The following is a 25,455-nucleotide window of genomic DNA, read 5'->3' as shown; positions in this document are numbered from 1 at the left end:
ATCTCACTGTAGATTTAAAAAAAAAATTAAAAAATCTGATAGAATATCTGATAGAATCAAAATAACACGGATGACGGAAAATTTACGATGTTAAATACTCACCAAACAGAATCTCATCGCCGCTCGTTATACGCTACTCGAATCAACTACGATAAAATACTATTTCCACGTGTGTTTGATTATACGGTCGAGACTTTGTACAATTGGCTTTGGATATCTTACTAATTACTCGGTTATTAGATGCTCGAACAAACGGATAAAAGTTGATAGAAGCAACGCGTGAATAGAAAAATACTCGTTACACGTAATATAAAGTAACCGGTGGTAGTTCTTTATCCGTTACGATGTTCTGTACAGGGCAAAGTGAATATTTTTTATCGGGCGAACGAGATCCGAAAACAATATAGACGGAGGGCCGCTAAAAAGCGCGATGGTTAACGGCAAACGAGCAGAAAGGGCAGCAAACCGCTATTAACGCCGGCCAGGCGAGCGAATGGTCCGCGGCTCCTAACAAAAAGGGCCACTTCCGAAGGCTGCAACGTCACATCCGCCATCGAAAATAGCCACGGGCCCCTAATTTACGGAGAAAAGCGAGGTTTTCGACCGAGGAAAAGATTCCACGCCGCGATAAGCTCCTGTTGCTCCGAATACGACGAATGCGTGAACGCTTCGTGACTCGCGTTATATACCTGTCTTCTCCTCTCCTTTAGCCTACAACGCGACTCTCTACCAACGACAGCACACCTCGACGCTACGGGGCAAACACCGGTTTTTAATCACTAGAACTCGCGGCAACAGTATTCGCGCTTTTTCCACCGTACGTTCTCGTAATACGATCGGCCGATCGAAGACCGAAGCAACCGAGACATTGCGCCGTGTATATCTGCGCGCTGGCGTTCGACGTCTACTAAAAAGCGATATTAATCCACCGGGATCGTTCTAAACCGGTTTTATCGTTTTGTCGAATCGAAATTTCTATACGCAACGCCATGGCACTAGGCCTGCGTGGCTTATATATCACGAACGAGACGCCTAGTTTCGCGAGACGTCCGCTCGTTCGTTCGTTTCTGGCTGCAGGTATTCGCGAGGGGAAAAATCCCGAGCAACTGCAACTAGGAGAGTGAAAAAAGAAAAAAGAAGAAAGAAAGAAAAAGAGGACAGAAAACAAAAACAGGCATACATTTGCGCGCACAATGGGACCGGCGAGTAATTTCGTTCTCGCGTTACGCAAAAGCCTGCTGCTAATTTCGTAGCGAACGCCACTAGACGGCCAAGATACGAGCTCGTGGTTCACCTCTGGCTAGCTGGTTGTTCTAATTACAGCGGAAATGGAAAAGCGTATGTACGAATCCGTATATATCGTACACGTGCATGTACATATCGAAATATACCGACACCATAGCCTGCGCTAGACTGGTCGATGGAAAAATCTGTCCTATATGCGAAACGTTAGGTGATATAGTAGCGACGAGTTGCGTAATAATTGCACGATCAAACGAGCGGGCCACGAACAAACGAGCGAGCGAACACTCGCGTACGAACGCGCGTGGGTATCGTTTAAAGCACGATTTCCTCCGCTCGCCTCTATGTACTTCCTGTCTGCGTGGAACGCGCGCACACCGTCCAACACTCCAGGCATTTTTCGAGTAATAGCACGGTGTAATTACCGGCGGACAAAGTAGCGATAATTACAGCCATGTTTTTAGATACGGTAGCCGTTTGCGATCCGCGTTACAGAAGGATTTATGGCAGGACTGTAAATTAACCGAGTGAAACGCAAAAACCAGCGAGTTGTCCTCTCGAGAAGAGAAGTGGCGGCAGATTCTAAAAACGGACGCTAGGAAAAATTCGGACGAGGCAGAGTCTCCAGCGACTACATGGATATCTTGTTATCAGAAACGTCGTTGCTACAGCCTCGTTATCGATCCTTGTCCAGGCGAACTAGTCAAAAATCGATGAGTCTACCACGGTATCGCAATATTCTTCGGATATGTTTGTTATCCTTTGAAAAGAACGAGATAATTTCACGATATTTCGCGACTAGCCAGAGTTAGTTTAACGTTTTTTGGAATAGCAATATTTTTTTTTTTTTTTTTAAGTTAACGACGTATAGTTCGATGTATGCAATATATAAATGTATAATCGAAAGTTTGCACGACGAGAAAGTTGTACCATTTTGAAGAAATATCAAACACATTCTCGTACATACCCGGACTAAGCGCGAGGATGCAACAGCGATAAATATTTAGCGATCGTTAAAAGAACTGACGAGAACCCTGACTTATTAGTTAAACCGTGGAATCACCATCAAGCTTCAAAGGATCGTATTAAAATCGCGCGAGTCACTTAGCTATCTCGCTACTTCTCGCTATCAACGATGTCCAATGAGCGATCGATTCGGCCGTACAATCGGAAAAGAAAAAGAAAAAAACGCGCCACTTTCAGCGTAATCGAGAAACCGGTCGGCGCCCGTCGGCTACATTGCAAAATCTCGAAAAATCAACCTGTCCCGCACCGAGAGCTACCCGGTGGAAACGCGTTTCAGGAGAATTCGCGTGATCGAGCCCACGATTGATACCGCTTTATACCCGGAGTTAATTACAAGTTGCAAGCCGCGGAAAGAATCAACGACAGCCTCTGACGTAACTGATGGAACCAGGATTAAAAAGGAGTCTCTCACACGAAACAGACGGTTGAGTTTTCGTCCCGGAAGCATCCACCGGGGCCTCCAACTTTGATTAATGCCGTGTATATAACTCTTCGTACATACGAAACACGTACGAAGAACCATCGACGATCCCTCGAGACGCGAAATTAATCGTGACCGGACGGTAGAGATAACGGGTTAATTAGTTCTTAGCTCGCGGCCTGGCCCCGCGTATACTTTCTTGGACCTTTTGTTCCGTTGTCCAGCCACCTTTCTCGCGTAAACACCCGACCGAGATACGATCTACGAGCAGCGTTTCGCACGCGCGTGTGCGCGAGCCGGCTCTAAAACGGTTTAAAAGCAGGCCCGCTGCTTCGTGAACAGTCGACGAAAGTGTGTAACCCGGGCAAAAACTGTAACGATCCAGCTGAGCTGGTAGAAATCTGCATGTAATCCAGCTACCGTGTTTCCAGGAAACAGGCCGGGACCGATCGAGCGGCCAGATAATTCGACGAAATTCTTTTGGGTAACCGGCTGTTGTATCGTTTTGTCAAGCTCTACCCTCTCTGATCGTCATTAAGCTTCTTGCGCGTACAACTCGTACGCGAGTACCATAAGTCGAACGCGTAACACCTCGTTCCGATGGTTTCCTTAAGCAGAAGGTGTATGCAGCTACATTCAAGAGTTCGTTGTACGGTTCTTTAGTTTGCGAGCGTGTTCGAACGATAAAAGTATAAGCTGGTGGACGCGACCTTAATGTTTGCCCGGTGCAATATGCAGCCGACATATATACGAAACGACGTGGCTGGTGTTAATGACGTCGTATCAACATGCAACGTTGTCAACCGGTAGCCAATGTCTTAACAAGGGCTCGGTCATTGCGCGAAATGTAATTATCCGGGAGCGGTGCGCAAATCGTTAATATTAAACACTAATGTTTCGATCGTTGGTCCGATACGTTTGTTCCATTCTCACGGCAAACGGTATTTTATATTTCCATGTTTATATTTCCAGTCGCCTTCCAGCCACCTTTTAGCTACCATCGTGCAAGGCTACTTCTACAGAAAGCCGCGTACTACTCACGTAGGACGTTAACAAAATTTGCACGAACAGGGTATTGCCTTGACTATTCGTCGCTGGAAACTAGAGGGAGCTTGAGGTGGCAAAGAAATAAAATGGAATCATGGTACCGAGATCGAAGGAGAAAGAAAGGACGAGAAAGACAGAAAGCTATCGGCAATTTACGCGGCCTCGATAATCGAGTTTCCCTGAAACGCGGAACTGACTCCTTTGCAAGGAGCGTACTAAATTCCGCCACGACGTCTAAGCAAATTATACGGCGTGGATTACTATTTATCGCATCAATACGATAACGTATCTCGCAAACGGAAAAAGTTCACCGTTACTCTTCTATCGAGCTTACGACGAAAATATCGAACGATAATGTAAACGTTCTTCTAAATTATATTCGCGAGAGGATGCTTCGATATTTCGAAGGTGGCTTTTGCGGAGTGTATTCCGGTCCGAGGAAAATCGGGATAGCGAGCTTATTAAATTTGACAGTCGAAGAAACCGGAACATTGAAAAGGGGCCAGGAATACGAAGCGGTGCGTGTTGTAACACAACGAGCAAACCATGGACGACGCGTATCCTGCTGCCTCGAGGGAGCAGGGATTTGCTAATTTCACTCAGGACACGCGGCTACGCGGCTCTCTGAAAATACACTCGCGATAAAGCGGTACGCGAGCGGTTCCCTTGGGAGACGACACTGGGATTTTGTTCCTTTCGAAACGACGAAGACTGCTGTGTCTTTTATCTTATAGTTGGTGTATATATCGAACGTATTATTATTCTCCTTATACTTTTATTATTATTATTATTATTCTAATACTTTATTATTATTCTCCAATACTTATTGCATCGATCGACAAACGATTTTTCCTATCAGAAATTTTAGGACGTGCATCGATCGATTTTATCGACTAATGTGCGTCAATTTATAACGTCGCTATATCTCTGTGGCGGCACTCGACCACGGAAATTTCCAACGGCTTCGCGACACAAAGCGCTATACCTTCGAAGCTTAAGGCAGACAGGCCTAACGTATCATCGATATGCCTACGGTTCTTTAGCCGAATATTCGGAAGAATGCATACGCGGCAATCGTCGCGGACTTCTAATAAACGCGCGCGTACTGGGGATATCGAGGGGCAACAACGAAAAGAATCTGTTTGGTTTGGAAGCAAAAGGTTCATTATGCCTCGAGCTGCGATGCGCGAAAGGTTACGCGAAGCCAACGCAATCAGAGAAACGGGTTATTCACTCTTGATAGTTCAGTGTTAATCGTTATTTGTTATTAATAGTTGTTAATCGTTAACCGTTGTTACTTGTTAATCGTGGTTGATCGTTATTTGTTGTTAATCGTTAAGAGTTTAATAAGCGTTATTGTTGAAAATCAAGAGTATTTCTCGTGGTCACCTTCACCGACGATCACCTCATCTCTTTCACCAAGTATACGTTAAACGAAATAATATTTACAGACTCGGTATCAAACATCTCAGATTAACTCTGTCTTATAAATGACATTTTCGCTGGACCCGTGCTTCGCTGAAAAACGAAATCGAAAGGAAAGATTTTTCGGTCAAGGAGAGGAGAAGCTTTCTCGGCGACGTCTGATTCATCTCGATCTCATGATCGTCGTCGCCGAAGGGGAAGCTAGCGGTGAGTTGGAACACGAACGCCTGCCCGTTGCCGAAGAAGTATTCTCGAGATCGGTTAAAATTGGAAAGGTCCTCGCGTGGGGTCAATTCATTGTTGAAGAGGCTATTCTTGACGCGAAATTGCCTGAAATTGGTTTACACGGACACGGCCGACACGTCAGAAATTGATTCGCACTCTCTCCCCCTTCTTTGGTCCACCCTATGGGACACTGAATGCGTTTAATTTTTCTGCTCGGCTACGTTTATTCCCCATAGACTACCGTTCTATTCCTCATCGACGACAAGGCAGAAGAAAGATAAAAAAAAAAAGAAAAAAGAAACAGAGAAAGAGATTCACACCGATGGACGTTGAAGTCTGCGAGGAATCTCGAACCTTCGTACCAACGCGCGTAATACGTTCGTAGAAATTTGTATTTTTAGTAATACCGAATTAAAAGTCGGGATACTTTGGCGAATCGCTACGTGTATCTACGCTCGATAGAGTAGCATGTTAATCAAGAAGAATTTCTTCGGTGTCTCGAAACGAAGCCGTGAAACGAACGTAATTTGGAAATGATAATGACGTGGAAGGTCGGTAATAAATCCGACGGGCGACGTCGCTGAATTTTCACGGGCCTGGTAATTTCCTCGCTTATTCTCTTTCTTCCCTTTCAGCAGCAGCAAAGAACAGAAGGAGTTTGCTCGAACGGACCGATTTCGGGGGTGACTCGTCGTAATGTCTTTAATTCAGCAGTCGTCGAGGACGCCTCTGCTTTCGTCTCCGGATCGAATTATCGTGGGGAATGAGAAAAATTAATAAAATGAATCAACAGTGAACGCCGTGGGGGGGCCTGCTCTTCTCGGAGTCTGCCGACAGAAATTAGCTAAACGGATTCTTTCTCGACGTGACTCGACTGTTGGCCGCTCGCCGCTCTCGACGTTGTTAATTCGAAATCGCGTCTAATCACTGCTAAATAATTGCCGGTGAATTCCAGCTTCTGCTTCGTTCCCGTAATTCATCGTTCAGTGGTAGCCTGTGCTGCACGCACGGTTACATAAATCAATTCTTGATTAACTCGGGCCGCTTGTGCAAAACCGATACAGAGCCGCAATCATACGGTTAAAATTAATATGTTCGCCGTTTTCTCGAAAAGATTGCCTCCATCCATTCCATTAATATACTCTTCCTCGATCACTGGTGAATAGCTTGGACGATGGAAAGTCGGGATCGTCCCGCGCGAACCTTCGCGTTATTAGCTAAGATAATTAACGACCCCTCTGTTCCTCTCTGCGGCCCCGCGATCGTTAGCTTCTAGCAACTTGGAATTTCGGTCTTGCCGCGTAGATTATAGCGACAATTAACAGCGGGCTATACCGTGACGAGATTTCCGACGTATTCCCTCCCCTTTTTCCATTCGTCTTGTATCGTCGTAAGACCGCAGCTAAGCAAGACGATAGCGGACAACGAAAGAGGGAGAAACGGAGTAGCCGAGGAAGAGGCAGCGTCGTACCTGGCAAGCTTCCATATCGAAGACGCTTGAATTTATAACGAGAATTGCTGGCTGGCCACGCGGCAAAAACTCCACCAAGCGCCTCCGTACGGCTTAATTGCTTAATCAGACGTAGTAAATCTTGCGACACAGGCATTTATACACGATACGATACGATGTTCTGCATCTTTGTCGGTCGCACGAACGATTTAGCCTGGTCGATTCGCGTCCGTGAATGTCCAACGCCGTGCGTTTCCCCGTTGATCGAAATGAACACGTTGCTGCAATTGAACGCGACACGCGAATGTCAGAGCCCGTGTCTTCTGAGAGGTGGCTCGCGAGGCTGGCAATTCATATGGCGTTGGTATTTAGCAGAAATAATCGGTAATAACAGCTCGTAAACGCGCTCGATTAGATGTCAAACGATGACACGCGGTTTGTAATTTGCTCGGCGATCGCCGCTTCCACGGCCGGTATTTTAATTATGTAATTGTATGAAACGTTACGTCGCTGTGATATCCTGTCCCGGGTAAAACAGCCGGGCTCCATCGGTATTATGATAAACGACGCTATATTTAAATATTCCTTGCACGTTTCTTCGAACGTTTCTTCGAACATGTCTTGAAATATTTCTCCGATATTTCTTCGTACGGACTCTCTTCCTTCTTTTCTGTTTTTCTTTTTTCTATCGTTAAAGATCCCTTCGTAACACGACTCTCGTTTACGGGCTCGTTAAGAGAACACCCGGTGTATTAAGGGATAACCATGACCGGTGATGTAATGCAACACTGTACTCCTGATCCTGATCCTTAAACGAGATGGTATCTCCGGCGTTCTGTACGAGACGCGTACGTTTAACGCGTACGTACCTGGGTCGCAAGCGCGTTGCACGCACGTATGGTGTGCGTATTATGCTACGGGAAGGTATCGAGTAACCTATGGTATAAATTCTTTGTCGCTCGAACGAGCCACGAAGAGTTATTTCCTATCTGCGAAGGCATCAAGCCTGATGATCCTTTTGGAGAATACTTTCCATAAGAAATACCATGTGTATTCCATATCACCCTCTGTACGATCTCTCTCCCCCTACTCTTTCTTTTTTTTTTCTTTTTTTTAATTACACATCAATCTATCTTTATAGGAAAAACTACGGCAAAATATAAAATCGATCTTCGTCGTCCGAAGATAGCCATCTCTTTATTCACGTTCAACTATGAAACGGAATGAAAGGTTTGACGTTTCAGGGACTTTAGACTCTAAATATTTGATGGATCAGCCATTATTAGATACTGGTATTAGCGATCTAACTGGAAGATAAAGAAATTATACGTCGGGCGACGCGTATTAGACACGGCGATAGGTGTTGCCAAACGTATGGTACGCGCGCATGTACGTAGAAAAGAAAATAAGAATTAGAGAAAAGTGTGGCATCAGCCAGGCGATAAGGGTTAACTTTTTCGTCACGCGATTCGTGAATTATTTTCGGCTATAATGGGAACAAATGATACGACCAAAAAGCCGTTTCAACGTTGTAATCATTCCAGTCATGGGATTACGGAATATCGTCGACCTCCCGCCACGATTTTTACATTTGAATCTTGACAATGACGACAACCCCGCCCCCGGGGCTATGAAAACGTTACCCCTATCGCGCGCAATGATATCCCCCTAGTCGGTCACTGGTGCATGAAACAGTTAAGCATCGACAATGTAGGCCAATCAAGGGGTGGATACATAAGGGGTGTATCACAGGGCCGCGGTAATCACTTGGAATTGCGTTAAATTTTTACTCCCGCGCCCCGAGGGCCTCGGGCCTTAGTCTTTTGATGCTGGCACCATCAACCGGATAAAGAAGGCAGATTTAGCTGCGACGATATATCGCGTTTCGTATCCCATCAGTGTTTTCAAGATATTCCTTAGACTAAGGTTTATTCGCAAATTGAAACTTTTACCTTCTTAACGGAGACATGGCTGTTGTTTTCTACGATAATTAACTCCATGGAAACGATGTTATTTTCTTATTATTCGTGGTTCAATTGTTGGAAATCAGTGGGACGTTGAAGGGCGAGGATGCACTAGAAATCGCGAGACAACATTATGGTGTAACGATGCTTCTGTTGGTACGTTTGGACCAAAATTTAGTATTCAGATCGTAGCAGGTACCGTTATTATAAAACGTTTCCAAATGTAGACGAGACTTATTAATAAGCGACTCGAAAATGTAAAATAAATCAAGAATGACAATTGACAAATCGGAAATGCCAGCAACACTGGACTATAAATAAACGTAATTACCATAGAACACGCGTTTTTATAGAGTACACGGAATAAATACTGTAGCGTGTATCATATCATATCGTCTCATCAATGATACACGCAGTCTGAATGGGAAGTCACGAAGAACATGTTCATTACATGTTTTCCTAATTGTTCTAATATTCAGAGTAGCTATTACAAAAACCAGTATAATATGATCTACACAAAAGATAAACTTTATTGAGTACAATCATTTGCTGGCTGAAAAGTCGAGTATTAATTTTGTTTAACATTGTTTTTAGTACTAACATTCAGAATTTTTTGGAAAACGAGCCGATCGATCTCACAGAGAAACATAAAACCGTACAAAATTTCTTTTTCCCCGCGATTAAGCTCCAAACGTTTATACCCATCGAATTTAGCTCCAGAATCACCAGAGTATCGTTCGTAATTTTCCACAGAAATTTTAGATCTACGACTTTTAAAGGTTCCTTAACGATATTTCGAAAAGTATTTCTTATCTCGCACTATATCTTCTTCCATATACTTTCCATTCTGATTTTTCTCGTACAGCTTTCACGCTTCAATATCAAATCGACACTTTCCGCGTTAAAGCGCGTCTTCTAATATACAAAATACTTGTTACAACGGCCAACGTAATATACAAGTATCTTTATCGCAGGCAAGCTATAAAGGAGAACGATGGAACCCTTACTTTCTGTACCAGAATTAATTGTTCCGACGATTAAACGTTAGACGTTAGAACGTGCGCACCTAATTTAAAGTTGTCCGTGTTATTCCGTACTGGCGGGATAAAAGGGCAAACCCGTAGCCGATTGATAATTCGCCGAGTTCACAACTATTTCTGTAACGTGCAACCCCTAGACCGCGAGCTCCGGTTAAATTCTCTTTAGAGTGGCCTGGCGAAACCCCACGGGGGTTTCCAGGATATTACCGGCCAACAAAATAATAACGCAAGACCGTCGAGAGCGAAGGGATGGCGGGGCCAGAGGTGGACGACGAGTAGGATAGGAAAGGTGGTGGACGGGGGAGGTTTAGGGTGCAGCCAGCAAAACACACAGGGCGACTAAAAGGCTTACGGGGTAATTTGCGACGGCTTAAGGCCAGGCCAATCTGATCCATCCCGCGCGTATACGTGAAATCTTACACCCAACGGTACGGTACGATCTTCGTGTATATAAGAAGAGGCAAAAAGACAACGGAAGAGAAGAGAGAGAGAGAGAGAGAGAAAGAGAGAGAGAGAGACAGAAGGATAGAAAAGTCGAGAACAAGGTCGAAACGAAAAGAAAGAGACAAACGGGAGAGGGTATACCTCTTTGAAAAACGATACAGGGTTGCCTCAATGGTCCTCCCCTTGCTTTCTTCGTCTTCTTTCCTCCCTTCGTCTTACCCTCTGTCCTTTCCCTTTTTGTTATTTTCTCCATTTTTTACGCATCGATATAGCTGTGCTCCCTGCTTCGTTCTGCTTCTCCTTCTCGATTCCTTCTACCTACGTGTTCCGCGTCGTCCAGCCCGGTTGCCTCGCGGTGAACACGAGCCGCGGACTTCACGGGCTGTCGCGTAGAATTTGGCCGGCGAATTTTTTCTCTGGAAATGGTTAATTGAGCGTGCGCCGGTGCAAACGAGAGGTTACCGGGGGCTATTTCCTCTTTTTGCACGCTGGTCGACCAACTCGCCCGCTTCTCGCTTCACTAACGCTCCGACCGGACCTCCTTAAGTTACGTTCGGGTTCCTTGTCCGCGGTGTAATAGGAATTAAACCCACCCCGTCCCCTTTCCATTCATCGCGCGAGACAAGAGTTTTTTTTTCGGGAATTCGATACACTGCGAGTATTGTCGAAATTTTTGCTCGCTTTTAGAAGCCCAACGAGACACACTTTGTCGTGAGGGAAACGATCGAAGCAGGATGATTTGGAAGGGTGGAGGTAGGACAGAAGGAACGATAGAGGAACGTTTTAGTGTCGCGATCTCCCGTCGTTCCTACTCATGGTGGACGTTTTGTTAAGAAAACAATCGGCCTCGATGCGATTCGCAACGGTACGGAACACGATTCGCTGAACCGATCTCCGCAGATAAAAGACAGGTAAAGATGAATGGCGATGGAAAGACACGGCGGTCTGTGAGGCGGTAGGCGAAAGAAAGGGAAAGAGGGAGAAGAGCATATTTCAGAAGCGAAACTTAATTTGCCCCGAAGTGTGCCACGGGACTCGAATCAATTCGAGGGCTCTCGAACCTCGGAGAGCCTCTAAGCGACGGCGCGTGCCTCAATCGGATGCCATTGAAGTTCCTCCTCTTTCTCGTCATGCGATAATTGAGAGACGTCGATTGTGGTGCACTCGTTTCGCCTGAGAAACTCCTACCGTCCTTTAAGCAACGAAGCTTCTCCGCTGTTTCAAAAATTCCACGCAAGCTTACGAAGTTTTCGAAACGTTTGGAAAATTGCCGCCACTATAATTGCCACGGAGTACGTATATAGAGATCACAGTGATTTTAATCGCGTTTAGTTTCTTCGTTATCCTATGATCTGATTTCGCGATACATTGTAGCGAATAACAAGAACTATATTGCAAGAGAATCGTGTAATATCGTGGTATTGTACCGTACGTAAAGCGATAACGGTCTATTAAGTGACACTAGAACTGTCAGAATCATCAGAATGGTCAATTTGTAATTTACAACGATACGATTTTGGAGATACGCGTGACCCTATGTAAAATATACGAACGATAGTTCGTTTCGCTTCTTCCACGATATATTTCGCTATATTCCATACATTTTGATCTGTTTGTTACAAGTTTTATAGCATATAATTTACATCCAAATTCTTCTATCGTTTAACGTACTTTTCCTTTGGCGACGGGACAGCGATCCAATTTCCACCGCTAGTCACCAAGCGAATAAATTGATAAATTCACGTATCCACTCTAATCGTCTCAACTCGAGCGACATACAAACGACTGAAGTTTGTTTTCGCCAGTCGGTTTTCTAGACAGAATTCGTCGAGCAAATATTGTCCGTCGGATTTCTCGAGAATGCAGAACAGAAATTAAAAGACGAGCACGAGCTCTCCTGCTTTCTTCTCTGATACCTATCTTCCACGTCAGTTTGTCCGACGAAAAGAGCCCCACGCATAGGTTTAGAATGCGTTAAGAGGTCCTCGATGGTGTTTGCTGACAAACACCCTTCCGTTCTCGCGTTGCCTCGATGGCGCCCTTGCTACTGCCTCGAGTGAGTCGATGGCATTCGTCGTCGACCCTTTCACTCGCGCACACAAACGGAGTCTGATTACACATTAATTATTTACCGAGTGATTTCCGATGTATGCGTCGACCAGCTTCTCGAAAACGGGTCATTAAATTAAATGAGACGCCGGAATTCTCATCGAGATCGTGTCTCTAAACGCGCTCGTGCAAATGTCATGGAAAAAAGATACCGTTTACGAGAGACGGCCGACTAATATAGCGGCGATTAGCGGCAAATAGGCTTTCTTGCGTTCTACTTGGCCGGTTCATCGAGCAGAAAATAACCCCGGAAAAGATACACGAAGAGGAACACGCTTAACATCGCGTAGAAGCGAACAAGGGAACTATTCGATAACGATCTATGGCGATGAACAAAAGCATAGGTACGTTTCCAAGTTTCCCTCTAGAATCCTGCGTAAATCGGCAAAACTTTATATTCTTCGCTCGATTTCTTTCGGGAATATCACTGTCGAGCGTAAACGTACGTATCCGTTGCAATATATAAGATCTGTGAAACGGATTATAAAATATATACAATTTTCTAGAGCTTTAAAAAATTTCAGATTTCGATCGCCGGAAAATTAATTCTCACAGAAGAATCGATCGTACGATCATTTTGCAATCGGTGTAGAATGTAAAAAAGAACGAACGGTGATTCTGGAACTGTACATGGGAACATGAGAAATTTTCAATTATACGAAATAAAAATTTATCAGGATTATTCTAAGAAGTGGGATCGGTGTCGTAACTACAACGAATAGTTTCGCTTATAATGCATTTAGTCTTTCAAATGGAAAATCTTCGAAATGAAAAATCGACGGAAGAATCGTGTGTTTTTAGCAGAAAAAGCCGACCCTCGCAACTTTGCTACTTTTGTTCATCACCGTGTAGTTCCTTGAAGGATGATCGAAACTGGTTAATTGCCCTCTCGGATCATTAAACCGATTGGTAAATTGTTTTCCAGCGAGGTACACGGTCGTCGTTCGAAACTCGCAATAACAAGAGACGCGGTGCGTTTTCCGGCAGAAAAATTATCCCTCTTGCTCGTTTATCTCGGTCGAGTGCAAATATTGTTTCTACGACTCATCGGACGGACAAGCATTTTTCCAAATCGCGTTCCATGTTCGTCGGACTACTCGCGATGTCTAACCAACCGAGAATAATTTTTGTCCCGGGAGCCGCTCGGAAAAGCCTAAAACAACGAGATTAGTCTCGACGAAGCATCCTCCTCAAAGAAGGCCAAGGCAAGGATTTAATTTCCAAGGATTTTCCCACGAAGCGGTCAGGTTAGTAGATGCCTAACTCTGGGGGACCTCCGCAAACACTCGAAATGTCTATGCCTCTGTAAAAAATTATTTGTCGTTCTTCGGAGATGACGAGGATGTTCCAAAGCGGGAAACAGTGTCGTTCAGACGAAATCCTTGAGAATTCTTTTTCGCGGTAATTTGCTAATGCGTTATAGTTAGGCTGTTACGTGTCACAGACTCTATCGTCCAACTTATCGAATTTTTATTTTTGTATTTTTCGTTGAATATTTCCAATAAAATTTTATTTACTATTACTCGATACTTCCGTTAGCGAATGTTATTGAATATCGAAAATGTTGTCACGTGAATTCGAACGATGTCTTTGTTAGGTCGATCGTTGGGAATACCATTGCAAATCATACTTATTCGAATATTATCTAAAATACTATAAACTATTTCTTCCTGTGTTATATATGTTCATATATGCGTTAAATATATCAATGTATATAGGGCATCTCCTTCTTGTTTAATTTATACTTTTTTTCGTTTTTTTTTGTGGAATATTTGCGAATAATATTTAATAATATCTAATCTCTGCTAGCTTATCTTTTACGATGTTTATAACTCGATAACACGATATTCGAGTCAGTTCACTCGCATTTTTCGCAACTTTCACGCGCTATTTCGCTGCGTGATCCTTAATGACCCTTCGAACGGGTCTCGATTTTAGAAACGCTCGCGTCAGTGGATACTCTCTTTGTCCGCGGACAAACATTTGCCCGGTTTCTCGGGAGTGGAGGGTAACAGGAAGACGAAAACGATCGTGGAGCCGCAAACGGGGCCACTCTAAACGCGGCCGTGTTCGCTTTTAGACGCCATATTGTGGCGAACGACGACGAAGACGACGCTTGCCCGATCTCGGCCCGGATTAAAATACTGCAAATCATGGGCTACCTGTGAACGAGCCTCTCGCGTTCGTTCCATCGTTTCATTCCTTCGTTTCGTGCCACCAGATATATCCTCTACTTCAGAGAAACTCGGTAGTGGTAAAAGAACGCGTCGAGGATGAAATTTTCGCGAAAGCGCGGATGCCACGATTCGTTTCGCCGCTTCTTCCTCGAGCAACGCGTTCTTCATTTCCTTTCGCGCGTAACAGCGTAACGCGAACGAACAAACAAATCACTAGCCGATGATTCATTCGACGAATTCAACGCCACGCTTTCCAACCTTCCGTTAAATATCTCGTTCGATAAGTCTCGTATAATACGATTAAAGAGCTACAAGAGATCGCTGTACGACGAGAAAGTCGCGAACGCCAAACGACCGCTATTGGCTAGTTGAAAAAATCCAAATTCCATTGATTTATAGCGTAAGAGGGTCACATTTCGCGAGAATTTTTTAGGACAGAGCATTCTTTTTATCGACAAAGGTGGAATCTCCTACAAATTAATCATCCACACATTTGAGGAGCTTGTTATTCCCATGCAAATCTACCAGCTGTCTTCTCAACCGTGCTAAATAGACGCGTAATTTTTGGCTCACTCACATTTCATTATCGCAATACTGAATATCGATGTTGTATCTAATCCACAATTGCGAATCCTCTAAGGAACCATTAATTCGAACGATCGATATTATCGTCGATATTATTGTCAATATTATCGTCAATATCATTGTCAATACTTAAGGTTCTCAACGTTGGATTGACAATATTTATCGATCGTCTAGAGGGTTTCTCGCCTACGGTAATATCGAGAACCTTAAATATCATCGATCGTATCGATCGTCGCTCCTTAACAAAGGCAAACATGCTCTACGCTTCTGCGCTCGAAATACCGATAAATCCAATCTCGTCTCTTTTGAAATAGGCATCGCTGCTATAACAAATTAAACAAACCGACTCTAAATAAGCACGCGTTTCGTCCAACAGTTACCCTCGTTTCTTACGTGAAACAGACGTTGTTCAAACGAACGCTGTTCAATAGCCAACAGTATATAATCGAGGGTGGAAAGCGGCGTTTTAAGAGACAAACAAGCGTAGACGTGACTATACCCAAGGGGTGGAATACAAGAAAGAGAGACAGAGACAGAGAGAGAAAGAGAGAGAGAGAGAGAGAAAGAGTGGCTGTAAGCGAAGAAAGAATTGAGCATCGGAACCGAGTCGGCCAAGAGGGCCCGTATCGTTTTAACGTCTCTATTAGCGGCTATTAAAAATGAGCTAGAGACGAAAAAAAGCGGTGAAACGATGGTAAGAGATGGACGAGAGGCAGGAGGGGGTGGGGTGGGTCAAGGGGGTCCCGGTTGCTTGAAATCGCGGGCCCTCTGTTCACATGCCGTCTCCTCCTCGTACCGGTATCCAGTTACCTTTTGTACAGGCCCTCGTATAGCTCAGATTTTCGAATGATATGTTCTCCATTGTGCGCAACGAGTATTTAGCATGGCACGGGGTTGGTCTAAATCGAGGGTTCACCCGGGGGAAGGGAGGAGGGCAGCAAGGAGATGGACTCGTACGAGACGGCACGAAAATCCACGGCTTTCTCTCTCTCTCTCTCTCTCTCTCTCTCTTTCTCTCTCTGTGTTCAACACACGGGGGTAGATTCTGTTAAAATGATATCCCTCGTCACTCTGGTAGAGTCGAGAATAGATCCGATTCTGATATCAAGTTGAAATTGATCGTTCTCCACGCGCTTTTTTCCCCTCTCTCTTCTTTCATTCGCTTTGTAGTACCTGGGAGAATCGTAGAAACTAGTTTCGAGAGGAGAGCAGAGACTGGCTTGGAGATATTTTGGATGTTGCAACGGAGTAAAGTCAGTAATACGAGTAAAATTCGAGTCACTCTCGAGCGAAGGATTGGTACTTTTGTATGTAATTGGTCTGCAGCGAGGAAATTGTTCGTGCTTCAAATATGGTAGGTTGGAAATGTTCGAATCTAAAAAGATCTTCAAACACGATTGAACATGTAGCGGCACATGACTCGACGGAAGACTTGAACAGGGAAGAGACTCGTAATATCGTGCCTTGGAATGCCAACTTTGTTTTGGTTTGCTAGGTCTAAAGGTAAACAAACTCCGGACAAAATATTATTCCCGTTATTTATAATCGTCAACCGGAGTTACATATGAACTCTAACTTTGTTGATATAAATAGACGAACGTGCTGTCTAGGACAGTTAAATAGTCGAATAGTTAACGGCTAGAGGAATTGAATTATTTCGAGCGAGCAACGATTACGTCCAGTATACACTATTTCTGTACTTGTACTTACATTGACTTTAATATAATTGACTATTACAATTTTACCACTCGTCTCTTTATTAAACGAACCGACACGTTTAATAACCACCTGAGACATAAACAAAAAAAGCTGCATATAATATCGTCTACTTATGAAATATTCATTCGTCTACAAAATTCTCAACTTATAATATTTATATACCTAGATATATCGAATATTTGCGATCGGGCAAACATTTTGCATGGTTGTCAGTGAACCCTCTTCTTGCATATGCTGCGCCAAAAATCTAACTCGCAAAAATCCTTACCCTCGACTATGATCGTGGAGCGCAAATATCGTATAGATATCGACGGCGTTAAAACTGGTCGAAACGATCGAATCAGTCTTTAAAGAGGCTGTCAGACGCGGCACGAAAACCGGCATCCTTTCACCGGCCGTAGTTTCTCGATCGCAGATCAATCGGGCGAACTCTTCTACCGGCACACACCGCAAGGACGACCATCTTGCGCGTAATTACAGTAGCTTCCGTCACGGTTTGAGACCCGCGTCGCCGTCCGCGTGCATAATACTTTACAACATACACGAGGGATTACAAAAGTGACTCGTCATGCGGCGTAAATACTTAACGGCGGGGCGCATCCTCATCGCCGCGCGGCGTTCCTTACGTTGCACCTGATACTTTCCCCGGCGGCGGTAGAAGCCGCTTGATGAATTTCTTTTTTAATCATGGCCATCGGCAGTGCCGAAACTTACCGCGTCACCTGTGATAGCTCGTTCGAGCTGTTCGACGCGGTCCTCGATTCGCCACGCGAAATACGCCCTGAACTTTTGCGAACGCGTGCGCGCACGGACACATGCCGCGAATATATTAAACATACCGGATCCTACCGAAATAACGATAAAAAAGGGAAAATAAGGAAAGAGAAAAAGCGGAGCTCGTTGCAATATTCGTCGGGCCGTGGCCCTTTTTCGTAGCGAGCTCGTTGAGTTTTAACGAGCGGCCGAACCGTGAACGCCGATATCCCTCGTTAACCGCGGAAACAGTGTAGAAGCAACACACGGTTTGCTGGCATAACTCGGGCCGACGCTGTCTCGCAGTTTCGTAATTGTTCGTACGTGTGAACAGGAATAAAATTCGTGTTTTGAAATGGAACACCACGCCCCCTTGTTAAGCTTTCGATTAATTCAACGACGATAACGATGGGAATACAGCCGATGGATTTAATACCTGTGGAAGTTAACATCGATCGTACAATAGAATACCGGTCTCTGTCGACAAAGTATTAATTTATCAGTCAATAAGTCGATCTTTGGAGAGATCCTATGGCGAAAGTTTAAATCGTTGTTAATTTCGTTATTGATCGATCGGCGGTATTCCTTTTTACTTCCATAGATTCGTATTAAGGAGTTACTTTTTAACATAACAAATGTATTGTTCGCTCGATGTTGACGATGTAAGATACTTCTCAATATAGAAAGAATATACTGTATCAGTTTCAAATATATCTTCGAACAACGTTCCAAAGATACTGTTGGTTATAAATCGCGCAAAGAATCAGAGAAATTAACGTCGGTCTGGTGGTATTCACGGCGAAAAATTGACACCGTAAGCTCGAGCCTCCGCACTTTAATGCCACGACATTAAGACGCGTTGAATAGGGACGACGATCGGTGGACGAGCACTAAGTGGAACAAAACGGGAGAGGCTGGCACATAATAAGTCGCACCGCTCGTGCGGGTGTCTCGTGAAAGGGCCGAGACAAAGAGGAAGCGGTCTTGAGGCATAATTAAAACGCGTCGAGTGTCCCGCTGATGCGAGACACGTTAAAAAAAAAAAAAGAACCAACAGAGGAAGAGGGAAAGAGAAAAAGAGAGAGAAAAAGAGAGAGAAAAGGAGAGAGAAAAGGAGAGTAGGTAGGTACGGGTTCGATTACCATGTCCAACGCGTTTCAAACAGGTCCATGTGAGAGTGGCCTCTACTCGAATCGCGTCTCGCTACCGCTCTTACCTTCCTCTATTACCCACGGAATCGAATAAATCGCTTTCATACCTTCGTCAGGGAAATTGACGTCTCGTTATATATTTCTATATATAGAAAGTGTGAAAGGAATGTCAGACTTACGGGGGATGTTGGTGAATAGAAAAGAGCCGGCGAGATATATGATTTAACCCCTTGATGATGGACGTTGTGAAACAGGAAGTTTATACAGAGGCAAACCTCAAGGTGATAATTTCACGAGTAACAAATAAATAGGAATTTTTTGTTTTTTTTTTTTTTTGTCAATGTATCTTGCGAGTATCTCTAGTTTAAATAATAATTTCTATTCTAATATCGATGCTCTCCGTTTTATACGGTTATTTTCGAGTAATTTTGTCATAAAATACGAAGCGAGAAGAAGAGAAGTTGAAACGAAAGCAAAATTATCGAAAATAGGGATTACAAAGGCGCGAAGAAGACGAATAGCGCGTGGGGCAAGCGTCTAAACTTAAATGATCGAATCAGTTGGATAGTTGGCGCGGTTCCTACGCGTACGTTCGTCTTTTTGGAGCGTGAGGAAGCATCGAACGATCCGACGATTCTCGTTCGAGCAGCGAACCTGTTCGAAATCACTCGAGGTGTTACCGTGGTAACAGTGCGGGCTGGAAACTCGATTAGCAAAGAAAATACGGGAGTATCTCAGGAGCCTCGGCGTTGAATCGATCTGGAGTAAAGAGGCTTTTAAGGCGACCACAACATCTCATTGTCTCTGGCAGACTAGCGAATGATTCTCCTCTCTGTTAATACCACATCTAGAGAAAGCGTTTTCCACGATGGAGGTACAATTCTTCGCACGGTGTTTTCCTTTTCCCGTGTTACAGGATTACGCGATCGAAAGTGGCGGAAAAATTACGTTCACCTTAAGTTCAAGGTATTTGCAGTTTCCATCTTGCATGGTTCTACGGTTGAAAATTCCTTCGCTCGTAAGCGTAGAAAAACGCATTCTCACGAGGCTCGTCGATAAAGCGAATTATAATACGGATTTTCTCGATACCTTTGTCGGCCGGCCGGTTTAATACTTGACCGTGGGTGGGCACGATGAATAATACTTTCCCGTCGACAAGTCGGGACATCCGTTCCGATCGTGCCACGACTGTTCGTCATTTATCTCTGACCGCGATGGATGAGTCGCGTGAGAAGTTCGCGAAGCGTTTCTGTATCTATCCGTAATCTCTCGAGTAATGAGGTGGATCCTCCTTTTGTACGAACCCGTCCTAGGGAATCGTCGTTACTCTCCCGTGAATCCTTCTGCTCACCTGGGAAGGATGAGCCCGCTCATTAATTATAGTCGCTCCGCGGCGATGACTGGAAACAAAGTGTTTTCAGTGTCGGGGGTACATCCACCTAAGCCTGTCCTAGGACGGGAACGAATTGAAATTCTCATCGCGATCAACGCGCCTACGCGCCACTTCAGCTACGAGATGAAGGTGACCGACTTGCTACCAATAATAATCGCTGACCTTTCTCGTTAACGTTTCAACGGCAGATGCGTGCTCGAGTAAACGATCCGCGAAAGAGCGATAAGAGATAGCAGATGCGAGAAACGTCGTTGGTTCGCTTAAGAAAATTGCTAATTTTCTGTACGTCGTATAAGACAACGTAATATCGGCGATAAAGGCAGCTTGTATCTCTAAGGAAGTTTACGTGGTTCGATAGTTTTCAGGTGGGTAGTTTCACCTATAATGTTTCGACATGGTCGAATTATTCGGAGCTCGTTCAAATTCGTCCGAAGAGATTGTACGACAAGGAATTAAAAAGTGTACGTATACGGATAAGATGCTTGATTGTACTAAATTAAGGCAAGCTATTAATATTATCTGAATCTAGTATGGACATGAGATACAGAGTAACAGAGAACGTAGGAGAAAATAAAAATACATTTTTGGAAGACTCTGTAACGGCACAGGAATCAAAGGACGATGCGAGTCGAGAGCGACTCATGCTGTTGTTTTGCCTCAGGACATTCACTCAGCCTTGACGCAGAAATGTAATGATAAACAAACTCCGGGCAAAACAATGTCGCCGCTATATGCAACCGTCGAATGAAGACGAATTTGAATTTTCCGACTTTCCCTCGACCAGCATAAATAAACGGACGCGATCGCGAGCGACAGAGTATCGAACAGCATCGTACAGTATCGAACAGCATCGTACAGTATCGCACAGTATCGTACAGTATCGTACAGTATCGTACAGCATCGTACAGTATCGAACAGCATCATACAGTATCGTACAGTATCGAACAGCATCGTACAGTATCGAACAGCATCGTACAGTATCCAACAGCATTGTACAGTATCGAACAGCATCGTACAGTATCGTACAACATCGTATAGTATCGAACAACATCGTATAGTATCGAACAGCATCGTACAGTATCGAACAGCATCGTACAGTATCGTACAGTATCGTACAGTATCGTACAGTATCGTACAGTATCGTACAGTATCGTACAGTATCGTACAGTATCGAACAGCATCGTACAGTATCGTACAGTATCGTACAGCATCGTACAGTATCGAACAGCATCGTACAGTATCGTACAGTATCGTACAGTATCGTACAGCATCTACACAGTATCTACAGAGTATCTCGGAGTATCTCACGAGTATTTACCGAGTTACGCGACGAGCATTAACGAATGTTTATTCCACGATTTTATTCTGCGATTTATATTTCGTACTAACGACTGGCGTATACGTCTGTACGTTAATTTATTTGTTTGTTGGAAATATAATTGACGGATTGCGACAGCAATCTCTCGCTCTCGTTGTTTCACGTTATATTTATGCTCGACCAATCCTCCACAACTCGAATCTATCAAGTTCATGTTTCGACTGCAATTAACGTAAGTTTTATGAACGCAAAAACACGTTCTGTGTTTCAACCATGTTGTGTTTCAGAATGCAGCAGCAATCTGGTACAGGAAACGGGGGTACACGACGCACTTTGAGTCCTGGACCAGGAGCCAGCGATTCAGAGGATTCTGACATCTCGCTTGGTGGAACGTCGCCTGCGTCACCGAGTTCCTCACCTCCGCCAACTCATCAACCATCTCCTGTTCCTCTCGGGCCTCTAGGTCCTCTACCTCCACCATCCTTAAATTTCCGCTTCGATCCTTCGCAATCGCAGTTTCGATTCAACCACGCGACGGCCTTCAAATTCCCGCCGGCGGGTTTCCGATTTGGACCGCACAGCCCGCAACACAATCATCCGAACATCTCTGGCGGTGGAATCTTCAGGCTGACGGAAACGAGCCCGTTCCAAGCTGTGGGACCGAGAGGCGATCTTGGGTCGAGGCGAGTAGCTTTTAAAAACCTATCCTTAATCGCGCGCTCTTCGATTAATCCGCGTTCGATGAATCTCGAAAGTTCAAAACTGAACGTTTCAAAATCCTCTCGCGTTTTATCCATCGGATCGATCGGCTGGATTTTTTGTAAAAGTCTTTTCTTTAATCTGTTAACAGGAGGAGATTGTAGATTAACTCGTTATTCGAATCGACAATGTCTTATCGCTGGACAAAATAACGTCTCTAACAACTAATCAATTGGTTCGATATCAGTGATTTATCATATAAAATTTGTATTCCGTGACTGTAGAACTTGCTGTATATTTAAGGAACGACCCTGTTAACAGACGGTATCTGTATTTGCAAATTTCCTCGCCGTTTACAAATTACACGCCGAAGGAGCTTAGTGCCCGGTGCATGTTGATCGAGATGTTTCGATATACTCGGAGTACAATACGATATACGATTTTGCGAAAATATTATATCGCAATACAAATTACCAATCCTTGAATAATCGACGAATATGTCAACTTACTGTAATCATTCTGAAAGATTCAGTGCAATATGCGTCGACAACGACGACTACGACGATCAGCGCACGAACTTAATAAAACTAACGTCGATGAAAGCAATTCCTTCGAAAGTCACGAAGAAAATACTTTTTCTAAGAAAATATTGATCTGGAACTACACTTTTCAATTACAGACTACCGGATCCTCTGGGTCTACCACCGCCGAGGTTGCACCCACACGACAGTTTGCTCCATCATCCACAAATACAGCATCAGCTACCGGAAGGAATGTCGAGGATATCGGAAGGCTCGCGTCTCTCCGATGGTGGAATTTCGCGCCTGTCAGACAGCCTATCGGAAGCTCACAGCCCGCCATTAATGGCAACGAACTTGTCTGTGACGGGTCCGCTAAGGGTTGCAGTTCCGAGCCCTCACACGCCTTCCTCGCGGGGTAGTCCAACGGCCAGTCAACAGACTCCCCAGGGTCAGTCTCAAGGCCAGGGATTGATAAGGGTGGCGACACCACCTCCACTGAATCCGAAACCACCGCAGATCCACAGACCTTTCTCGCCAGCGTGATACGACGAATTGGGAAATGTCATTTCAAGAGCGAATGAACAGGATCGATCCATTGTATCGAGAAAAATCGTAGCTAACGACGAGAGTCAATTTCTCGACAAACGTTTCGAGGTTTTATGAAAGGAGTAAAGCGAACACGAAGATTTTCGGGCTCTAAGAATCTACGAAATGATTATTAAAAAGACGAATATCGAGGAAAGGTCGACAAAAATAGAAAAGCTTACTTGGACGAAGACATTGTTGTTGAAATTTACGTTAAAAGTGTTCGTTACCAAGTAGTAAAACAAGGTGAACATTTTGCAATACGGCTGACGATGTAGAATTCGTAATTATATGTTGCACTATGATAACATAAAGCAACCCGAATGTTCCGATGGACGAGGCGTCGGTAGATGGCTGAAGAGGACGTGTGCAATTATCCGAAGCAGATACGAACGATGATCGCATGTAAATAACGAGATCACACTTTGAACGACACATTTTTTGTTGAATGAAAACGGAACGCGAGATCGATCCGCTTTACAGAATAACAAATTTCGTGTAACGATATATTTTTTTATTTGTTTTTTTCCCCTCTTTCGTAGTCTGTACATAGCGATACCCCCGTTGAAAAAGAAGGACGCTGTTTGAACGTAAGAATCGCCCTGAAAACTGCCACTCATTGTTTCAAACGTGTTGGCCAGCTACGTTGAACGTGAAAATTTAACGCGAATCTGTTTCAAATCTTATGCTAATCCAAATAAGACAGAACGCTAACCCGAGATCGTAGAACTATGAACGGCCTAAACGTAGACTGAGGCCGAGCTTCGAAAATAACGCGTTGTTCGCTCTACAAAATTGTACGTGACTATTATAAGCGAGCCTTTTTATCTATTTACAACATCAAAGTCTCGTATGGAAATAGTTTTTTGTTTTCTTTTTTTCTTTGTTAAAAAATAATAATAAATAAACAAAATCTGGAAATCGTTCATGCTAACCATCGATCAAATTCAGATACGATTTTATGTATCGCGATTCAAACACCGTTTCTAGTGGATCGAAACGATACGGTATCGTTTGTTGTCGGCACAAATCGATATACATAAATATAAAGAAACAGTCTGATAAATAATTTGAACACCGGTTGATATAATTTAAGATATTTCGCAAAACGCTCCCTTCCCCCTCCCCTTTAGCTTAGGTAGAGATTAGAGATTTGTAAATTTCCTTAATCGGTACGCTCGTTAAAGGAATCGTTTACTCTCGGAGTAACACGCGGCTCGATCACGATTGTCAAGAGACAAAGACGATCGATCGACCAAGTTGAGTCTGGGTAACGATAAAGAAGAGAAAGAAAACGAAGTAGAAGAAGAAGAAGAAGAAGAAGAAGAAGAAAAAGAAGAAGAAGAAATAGCGCGAACATACGTCGGTTCGCATTTCCTTCTCTCTCTTTGTAGATATACACATAAATACGACACACGTTAGCAGAATTTCTTGTATAATCAGCCCTTTCTCCCTCTTATAAATATGAACATACTACAGCCCACGTATACATAAGTACCTTACGTAAAGAATATTAACACGAAACTATACATATATAAATATATGAGAAGAAGATGATTCATTATTATTATTAATATTATTAATATTATTATTAATATTATTATTTGCGCCTGTACATACATTCACGCGAAAATATATTAACAGATTATTATGATATTACAACAAAACTATACTGTGAGTGTTCAATTCATCGTTTGTTCCTGAATCGATCACAACACCCAGTCTCCATCCATGGAACTCGATACCGTACCCAGCAAGGTATCCATCTGCCAAAATTCGCGCGGCTCGTCAAAATTTCCCAACATCGGCCAAAATTAACTCGTTGAAATCAACACGGTTTGCCTCGCGCAATTAACATCCGCGTTTCGCGTTTCGCGTGCTCACTCGTCGGCCAATTTTCTCCTGCCAATTGTATCTATTAATATCGTTATTTCCTCGAGCCAGGCTAATTCACACCTAGCCTTTGATCGACGCTCCTGGCAAATTCTAGGTGTGGGTACGCGCATACGAGCAATACCAAGCAACGCGGCTAAAACGATTACAATAACTCGAAGGCGAGAAAGAGCGAGGCGATTCAGGTGGCCGCGTCCTTCCCACAATTTAAACGGCTCGCAAGGTCTCCTCTTCTTACCCACGGCTATAGTAACCAACGAAATTCGCA

At 43.9% G+C, this 25,455-nt stretch overlaps 1 protein-coding gene across 1 annotated transcript in view; it reads left to right on the top strand.

The window, feature by feature from the left end:
* Positions 1–24,964, top strand: part of LOC117206527 (homeobox protein SIX3) — a 53,376-nt gene extending 28,412 nt beyond the window's left edge. The window contains exons 2-3 of the mRNA XM_033445970.1: positions 21,777–22,172; positions 22,868–24,964. Of these exons, the coding sequence (XP_033301861.1) occupies positions 21,777–22,172; positions 22,868–23,252 (781 nt within the window). The 3' untranslated portion in view covers positions 23,253–24,964. The remainder of the gene's footprint in view (positions 1–21,776; positions 22,173–22,867) is intronic.
* Positions 24,965–25,455: the final 491 nt, after the last annotated feature.

Source organism: Bombus bifarius, unplaced genomic scaffold, assembly GCF_011952205.1.
Source record: "Bombus bifarius isolate JDL3187 unplaced genomic scaffold, Bbif_JDL3187 scf7180000008008, whole genome shotgun sequence".
In the NCBI taxonomy this organism is placed as follows: domain Eukaryota; kingdom Metazoa; phylum Arthropoda; class Insecta; order Hymenoptera; family Apidae; genus Bombus; species Bombus bifarius.
This window is presented reverse-complemented; position numbering and strand designations above follow the sequence as displayed.